The sequence below is a fragment of the Drosophila navojoa genome, unplaced genomic scaffold (assembly GCF_054131105.1).
Source record: "Drosophila navojoa isolate 15081-1374.11 unplaced genomic scaffold, UAZ_NAV_1.0 NAV_Backbone_186, whole genome shotgun sequence".
Taxonomy (NCBI): Eukaryota; Metazoa; Arthropoda; class Insecta; order Diptera; family Drosophilidae; genus Drosophila; species Drosophila navojoa.
Genome location: NW_028301777.1, coordinates 1 through 9,399, shown reverse-complemented (window position 1 = coordinate 9,399; position 9,399 = coordinate 1). Strand labels below are relative to the sequence as shown.

Genomic DNA, 9,399 nt, shown 5'->3' with positions numbered 1-9,399 from the left:
TTGTGTATAAAAATTAGATCTTTTTATTTTTTCTGTATATATATATATAATAAACGTCTGGTTCAGCGCACAACTGTTCTTTTCAACTTGATGAAGGATTATATTTTTAGTTAATAAGCAAACTGTCTTGATCTTTTCTTTTGTGCGTATTTTGTGCCAGCATAGTCGGCACAAGTAATATAAATGATATAAGAATAAATAAGTATGTAGGGAATTATAAACATATATTTAACATGGAACAGAAATTATATTCCTTTTATTCAAACATCGCGCTTGTACAAAAATATCCTAGCAAATGGTGATAGGCGACTTCCAATTAACTTTGTTTTTAAATACTTTGTTCTTGTTTCTAGGCGCACAGAATATATATAGCGAATATTTGTATTTACAATAGGGGCAAGGACTTGTATTTTGGTACTTGTTTAGGGGTGTGGTGTGGCTTTCTATGTCCAAAACAATTGGATTTGCAGTTTGATTCGGTTAATAATTCTTTCGCTCAATGCTCTTATACTATTAATCAGATCAATTAATAAGTGTGTGTAGAAAACTATCTAAATATATATATGTATATATCAAAGCCGGTACTTGAATCGAGTTAAGCGTGTGTACGATTTGTTATGGAATTATGAGGCTAGGGGGAAAATACGATGGGTTGGATAAGTACTGGCAAATATAGAGGGATAGTAAATGTTAGTAATACAAGGAGAATGGTGATTGAAACTTATCGAACTACACGTACTCAAGCTAAGGGATGGCCTAGATCAAGATCAAAATCAAGTGCACTTTGGACATATACATGGACAACCTGAGACTAAGGTTAAGGCTAAGGCTAGGGCTGTGCGGCTTAAAACTAATTTGTCATTGGTCCAGATCTCAGTTGTATTCGGCCTTGGGAAAGTAGTCGGGCACAAATATGTGCACAATGATGCCGGTGACAACTATCCACCATAGATAGTATATCGTGGCAACGGCCCAACACGAAATGAGACCCTTCAGCTCGTGTCCGTCGATCTCGATCCGAGGCGTGCTGCTGCAACAAGTCAATTTTCAACAAGTAAGAAGGCTCTAGGAGATACCCTGAACCCTCCCAGCCGATACTCTTATCATTCTGCATTCTGAGCCCGCGCTCTGCTAACTGCGCAGTAAGCAGCGACTGCGCTTGAGCTGCGCTGCAGTGTGGGCAATATGCACATTTTGCGCTATAGGTACGCATGAGCTTTAGCATGGAACTATATTCATATGTATACCTGTATTATTGATAAAGATGAGCACATACATATGAACAAGTTCACTTCTCTATTATTGGATGTACGTTTTACTGAGAGTTTTGAGGAAAGTGGAGGAGGTATCTAAAATCCAAAATATATGAAATCAATAAGACATGGCTAGATCAATTCAGCTCATCATCCTAACTCATAATATACATACATACATATGTATGTATATGTATATTATCTATGGGCTACGTGAAGCTCTTCTCTGTCCGATTAATATATTTTCACAAAATCTTTCTAATCTCATTTTTATTGAGTTCTGAGTATGTACATACATATGTACAGTGTCTAACATTAATATTCGGTTGTAATGTAATATTAGTTGAAATCGAAAAAGTGAAAATGCTAAATTGTAGATTGAATAATTACCTTTCCGATGGTGTATATATCAATATAATAAGACTTAAGATAACTAAAAAAAATTATACATAAACCAAAAAACCCCAAAATTTGGCGTTAATTTAATATTCGAGTTTTTCTTTAACAACTGACCAGATTCGAGTTCTATTAAAAACGGTTCATATTTCCAATTCACTTAAGATCACTAAATACGCCTCCAATTGGGCATAGCTGAGAATGTTCTCAGCTATGCCCGATTGGAAAAGTTTTTGGAATCCCAAAAATTTGATTGAATTAAAAAGCTGTGCGATTTTCAGTGACACCACATTTTCGAGAAAAACTGGGAGTGGCAACACTGTTTGTGTTGACATATTAGTAAATTATTTTGCATTGCATGTCATTTAAGATATATCTTGTTCAAAATGTGTACCAATCGCTCAAATTTGTACAGGCGCACGATGAGCACGATGAGCTCGCCAGACAACGCCGTGGAAGAACGATCGATGAAGCAAGCAGGAGGGGCATCACCGACCGATAACGACGACGACAGCTCCAATCAGTGGTCTGGCATGGACAAGCACGCGGAGAACATCAACGGTCATGGACCACAGGGCGATCAAATGAAAAATCAGAACCTATTGAGCATTGACTCGGACAGCTCACAGCAAACGGTGCAGTTGGATGCCGAGCAGGATGGTGGGTGAATTACAACTTGCTTGTTATGCGTTCCTAATCCTTGAATCGTATTTTAGCTGAGAACACAAACTTGCGCAAGGCCACGAAGCGTAAGGTCAAGAGACAGCGATGCGATTCTGAGGTGGCTTTGGTGGGTTGGAACGGAGCCTTTCCCAATCTCTCATCCACCCACAGCTTGGAGCGTAATTCGGATGGAGACCAGCAGGTAAGCACACATCAAAAGTGGGGCCGAGCCAGAGACGGGCACAAGCACCGCAATTGCACCTGCACTTGCACTTGCACCTGCACCTGCACCTGTACCTGTTGTTGCAGTTGCTTCTGCTGTTTCAGCTCCAATTTTGTTTTGAGCAGTGCCAAATTTTGCTCTGCATCGGCATGCATTTGCTTTGTTCTCTATCAGTATATCTATAATTTATCTATTTATCTATGTCTCAATATACATACAATATTGTATGTTGTATGCATCAGCTGCCCACTGACCTAAAGGCTATCTGTGCCACTGGGCTGAGCGTGTTTCCCAGAGAAGACAAGGAGCAGGGGCCGCCGCTGTCATCGCCGCCGTCTTCTGATCCCACTTCCCTTTCACCAGTTACCCAAGATGAAATGCCTGCAACCACGACAACGGCAGCTTTCACAATCGGTACAAATTTGACTACTCCAAGTCCAAAGTCTACGCAGACAACCAACAGCAACAACAACAACGTCAACAACAACATCAACGTCAACAACAACATCAACAACATCAACAACAACGACAACAAATCAGCGTCAATTGCTGCAATTCCTACAAGTGCAAGTCCACCCTCAGAACCACCATCAGAGTCAGAATCAGAATCACCAGCTGATATAGATAATCAGGTGGAATTTTAGACTTAGTTTTGGAAAGAGCCATAGCTGGCAAACTAGTGTATTTCTTAGCTTACTCCATTTCCTTCTCTCCGTTTCTCCCCTCTCTGCACAGGCTAAGCGCCTTAAGAGCTCCTTCTGTGCCGCCTCCTTGCACAGTGAACCTGACAAGTCGGCCGCATCGGTCACAGCCAGAAGCGAGGCGAAGACTCCCGCTCGCTCGGGCGCTGCACTCAACCGTCCGGCAACTGATCAATTCTATTTGTTGCCGTTCAAGTATGGCTGGAAACGTGAGCTAGTGCTGCGCAGTAACGCATCCGGGTCGCTTCAGCGGGGCGACGTTATATATATATCGCCGGGAGGGAAGAAGCTCCGCTCCCGCGAGGACATCCTTCCACTGCTGCAAGGCGAGTTGACCATCGATCATTTCTGCTTTCAACGCCAGATGCAGCAGGCCGGTGAGCAGTACGAGACAGTGCGTCAAGCACAGCCTGCCCCGACACGTCCCAAGGCGGGAACAGTCAAGCAACAGGCGAGCAGCATCAGCCAGCAACTGCAGTCAAGCGCTGCACCCGTTGTTGGCAAACGTGTGCCAAAGCCTAAGGTGCCAAAGGGCGCTAGCCCTCCGCCAGAGGGTTGGACCTCGACGATGGCCGTCAAGGGCAACGCGCGCGTCTTGGCAGCCAGCAATTTCAACAACAGCGCAGGCAAACCAAGGTAGGCAGGCTACGACTTAAATGCGTTGATCGATATCTTATTTACTCACAGACACCTCTATCTTGGCAGCAATCATTCTAAGCAGTCAGCTAAGACAGTCCCCCAGTCAGTCAAAGACAAGATGATGATCTGCGTGCATTGCTTAAAGTCGATCAATGGGAAGCAGGAGACTTTTACTGTGGGTGCAGACCCCGTTAGCAACTACGTCTGTATGGTGAGTAACGAATCGAAGATGTTTGTCAAAGCTGGCAGCATAGGTTAACAATTTTCTCCTTGCTATCTAGAATTGCATTAAACCTGGCAACAAAGGATCGGCGGCGGGACAGGCCAATGGTACCAAGAAGCAAGAAGGGGCGAATGAGATTGTAGCCGCAAATACCAAATCTGCCTCCGAAGCAGGCAAGACTTCGTCCTCAGATGTAAATGGAAATTGTAATGGCAATGGCAATGGCGCACTGCCACCCGCCCAGTTGCTCAGCGATGAGGCACCTGCAGGACGTGCCGACAGGATTTACAATGAAATGGAGATTGTTGTGATTAACGGTCGCAAAGCTCTGTCCATTGTTGGCGAGCCGACACGCTCTCGTCTACAAGTGTGAGTCCGAAACGAAGGCAAACTCAAGTGACGTCCTTCCTTGTTCAGTTCGGTTCACTTCCAGATCTATTGTAATAATCGAATTATCTCAATTACTTTCTTATTTCGATAAAAGAATGTCCAATAAATAGGACGCTTTGTGGTCTCGTTTTCTTCTAGGTTGCTGCTCAGCGACTGCAAATTGACACTAGTTGAGAATTGAATCATCACACTTCTATCAGGTTTAGTAAGCATTATCAGAAACTCTATCAATACTCGACACATGCAAATGACACTATCTGAGAATTGAATCATCACACTCACAATCAATACAGCATACGATATAATATCAGGTTTAGTATAAGCATTATCAAATTAATCAACACAGTCGAATCGGATTATAAGTATCAGCACTCTAGTCGGGGATATACTCGACTAGAGAACTGTAAAATATAGAATAGAATGTTGTTAAAAACTATGCAGGTCGAAACTTTTGTAAGTTATAAACGTGCCAGGGATATTTCATTAGTATAGACGATTAATGTATTGATAATTGTGGCAGCCAAATATTATTCTGTACATAATATTTTTTATAGCATACCACGAGAACCGGATTTGGAGAGCTACCAAAGACATCTTCTTAAGCGCAACATCAGGGCCAAGGAGGAGCGTCAGAACTTTGTTGAGTGCGTTTCAATTGGCAACCTGAACTGCCAGGTGATGTGTGCCGTTATGAAGATTATGGATATGCCCGTAAGTTTCAACTGACAATGTACATTCCATTCGCGTAAATTAGCTGGTTTCTTATTTCTGCCTAGGACCGTGTACGTATGTCGCAGGTGTGCAAGACCTGGGCTATGATTGCCCGCGATCGCAGCGTGTGGCGCACGGTAAGGCTTCGCGATTCTCGCATTGCCAAATGGCTGTTCCTTTTGCGTGATATGGCGCGCTTTCGCACCTACGAATTGGATATGATGGGGGTTAAAATGGACAGCCCCAAAGTGCGTTTGGAGGGAGACTTGCGCGTGCTGAAGTCACTGCGCGTACTCCGCACTGATCCAAGTGAGGCAGAGTTTATTGAGTCGGTCATCAAGCGTATACCACATCTGCACGAGCTGCGCACCACATGCACCAGTCGTGTACTCAGTTTGATTAATTTAGAGATGATGGTCGAATTGCGCGTGCTGCGTATTCGCATGTTGGAGCCAAAGGCTGGCATTGTTTCGCTGCAGCCGCTGCAAGGTTTGGACCAGTTGCAGGAGCTTAGTTTGCGCGGCATTAACAATATGGCTCAGCTAAAATTGTTACAACTGCAAGGATTGAAAAATCTCGAAACACTTGTGCTGGGCTCCTGTCGTGGCATGAAAGTTTCATTGTTCGGCCGGCAAGTGCTGCCGAGTCTGACCCGTCTTCGCCATCTACGCCTCGAGAATCACCATAGCAACCGCTCGTTTAACATTAATGAGATAATGAAGGGCATCGCCGCCGGCGGCAGTGTGAAGCGTGTGGAGTTCATCAATGTCAACGTGGATGCCGAGCTCAGCCGTCAGTTGGCCGCTTGTAGCTCGGTGCAGGAGCTGCTGCTGTCGCCCAACTTTCACAATAACGCGGCCTACATGATGAATTACATTATGCAGGCGATCAGCGAAAACCGCGAACAGCTCAAAGTGTTTCGCTTGGGTCTGACATACGAACTATTGAGCGTCACTCGCGCTCTGGCTATAAATCAAGAGAAGGATTGCATTCCGGTTGTACTGCCCATACCTGGCGTGCCGGACAACGATGTACTTAACGAGTCCGACGAGCCAATAGCTTGCCTGCCGGTCGATCGTCTGGAGTCCATTCTACACCACATGATGCCGCAGGCCTGGCTGACAGTCGCCAAGGTCTCACAGAGCGAGACAACCAATCTTAAATTCCTCCCGGCTTTGCCGACTGACGCCGGAATATCGCATAACTAACCGTTTTTCCAGCGCCTCCTTTTTATACACATATCTTATATGTGGGAGCATTTATATATACACATGTATATATAATTTCTACATATTCTATATACTTACATATGAATATCTGCTTTCTACGTATTCTGTATATATGCTATATAGCATGTGGTCTTCAGGGTGGTAATGGGATGTGGGTGAGTGCCGTCACGTTTGTAACGTATCTGCCGCCCAGTTGTTCTATTAGAGAAGATAGACTATTCACCATCATAAGCTAGACAATACCTAGTGGCGGAATACTCAGACTAATAATAACTTAAGTAATATGAAAGTATGGAATCGTTTTCATAGGGAAACGTTAAGTACATAGAGCAAAATCGAAAATGAAAAATCAGTTTGCTTGTGTATAAAAATTAGATCTTTTTATTTTTTCTGTATATATATATATAATAAACGTCTGGTTCAGCGCACAACTGTTCTTTTCAACTTGATGAAGGATTATATTTTTAGTTAATAAGCAAACTGTCTTGATCTTTTCTTTTGTGCGTATTTTGTGCCAGCATAGTCGGCACAAGTAATATAAATGATATAAGAATAAATAAGTATGTAGGGAATTATAAACATATATTTAACATGGAACAGAAATTATATTCCATTTTATTCAAACATCGCGCTTGTACAAAAATATCCTAGCAAATGGTGATAGGCGACTTCCAATTAACTTTGTTTTTAAATACTTTGTTCTTGTTTCTAGGCGCACAGAATATATATAGCGAATATTTGTATTTACAATAGGGGCAAGGACTTGTATTTTGGTACTTGTTTAGGGTGTGGTGTGGCTTTCTATGTCCAAAACAATTGGATTTGCAGTTTGATTCGGTTAATAATTCTTTCGCTCAATGCTCTTATACTATTAATCAGATCAATTAATAAGTGTGTAGAAAACTATCTAAATATATATATGTATATATCAAAGCCGGTACTTGAATCGAGTTAAGCGTGTGTACGATTTGTTATGGAATTATGAGGCTAGGGGGAAAATACGATGGGTTGGATAAGTACTGGCAAATATAGAGGGATAGTAAATGTTAGTAATACAAGGAGAATGGTGATTGAAACTTATCGAACTACACGTACTCAAGCTAAGGGATGGCCTAGATCAAGATCAAAATCAAGTGCACTTTGGACATATACATGGACAACCTGAGACTAAGGTTAAGGCTAAGGCTAGGGCTGTGCGGCTTAAAACTAATTTGTCATTGGTCCAGATCTCAGTTGTATTCGGCCTTGGGAAAGTAGTCGGGCACAAATATGTGCACAATGATGCCGGTGACAACTATCCACCATAGATAGTATATCGTGGCAACGGCCCAACACGAAATGAGACCCTTCAGCTCGTGTCCGTCGATCTCGATCCGAGGCGGCGTGCTGCAACAAGTCAATTTTCAACAAGTAAGAAGGCTCTAGGAGATACCCTGAACCCTCCCAGCCGATACTCTTATCATTCTGCATTCTGAGCCCGCGCTCTGCTAACTGCGCAGTAAGCAGCGACTGCGCTTGAGCTGCGCTGCAGTGTGGGCAATATGCACATTTTGCGCTATAGGTACGCATGAGCTTTAGCATGGACTATATTCATATGTATACCTGTATTATTGATAAAGATGAGCACATACATATGAACAAGTTCACTTCTCTATTATTGGATGTACGTTTTACTGAGAGTTTTGAGGAAAGTGGAGGAGGTATCTAAAATCCAAAATATATGAAATCAATAAGACATGGCTAGATCAATTCAGCTCATCATCCTAACTCATAATATACATACATACATATGTATGTATATGTATATTATCTATGGGCTACGTGAAGCTCTTCTCTGTCCGATTAATATATTTTCACAAAATCTTTCTAATCTCATTTTTATTGAGTTCTGAGTATGTACATACATATGTACAGTGTCTAACATTAATATTCGGTTGTAATGTAATATTAGTTGAAATCGAAAAAGTGAAAATGCTAAATTGTAGATTGAATAATTACCTTTCCGATGGTGTATATATCAATATAATAAGACTTAAGATAACTAAAAAAAATTATACATAAACCAAAAAACCCCAAAATTTGGCGTTAATTTATTATTCGGGTTTTTCTTTAACAACTGACCAGATTCGAGTTCTATTAAAAACGGTTCATATTTCCAATTCACTTAAGATCACTAAATACGCCTCCAATTGGGCATAGCTGAGAATGTTCTCAGCTATGCCCGATTGGAAAAGTTTTTGGAATCCCAAAAATTTGATTGAATTAAAAAGCTGTGCGATTTTCAGTGACACCACATTTTCGAGAAAAACTGGGAGTGGCAACACTGTTTGTGTTGACATATTAGTAAATTATTTTGCATTGCATGTCATTTAAGATATATCTTGTTCAAAATGTGTACCAATCGCTCAAATTTGTACAGGCGCACGATGAGCACGATGAGCTCGCCAGACAACGCCGTGGAAGAACGATCGATGAAGCAAGCAGGAGGGGCATCACCGACCCGATAACGACGACAGCTCCAATCAGTGGTCTGGCATGGACAAGCACGCGGAGAACATCAACGGTCATGGACCACAGGGCGATCAAATGAAAAATCAGAACCTATTGAGCATTGACTCGGACAGCTCACAGCAAACGGTGCAGTTGGATGCCGAGCAGGATGGTGGGTGAATTACAACTTGCTTGTTATGCGTTCCTAATCCTTGAATCGTATTTTAGCTGAGAACACAAACTTGCGCAAGGCCACGAAGCGTAAGGTCAAGAGACAGCGATGCGATTCTGAGGTGGCTTTGGTGGGTTGGAACGGAGCCTTTCCCAATCTCTCATCCACCCACAGCTTGGAGCGTAATTCGGATGGAGACCAGCAGGTAAGCACACATCAAAAGTGGGGCCGAGCCAGAGACGGGCACAAGCACCGCAATTGCACCTGCACTTGCACTTGCACCTGCACCTGCACCTGTACCTGTTGTTG

The 9,399-nt window shown here is 42.6% G+C and overlaps 2 protein-coding genes across 2 annotated transcripts; both read left to right on the top strand.

Moving 5' to 3' along the window:
- Positions 1-2,160: 2,160 nt before the first annotated feature.
- On the top strand, positions 2,161-6,463 carry LOC149090449 (uncharacterized). Its single transcript, XM_089265213.1, is given in 7 exon segments — positions 2,161-2,309; positions 2,366-2,514; positions 2,775-3,167; positions 3,271-4,086; positions 4,157-4,467; positions 5,043-5,199; positions 5,265-6,463. Coding segments are annotated over 7 exon segments (3,096 nt in total). The 5' UTR covers positions 2,161-2,182; the 3' UTR covers positions 6,408-6,463.
- Positions 6,464-8,942: 2,479 nt separating this feature from the next.
- LOC149090448 (uncharacterized) lies at positions 8,943-9,386 on the top strand (the record flags this gene model as incomplete). Its single annotated transcript, XM_089265214.1, has 2 exons — positions 8,943-9,090; positions 9,147-9,386. Coding segments are annotated over exons 1-2 (367 nt in total), but the record flags the coding sequence as incomplete, so codon positions are not given.
- Between the last annotated feature and the right edge of the window lie 13 nt (positions 9,387-9,399).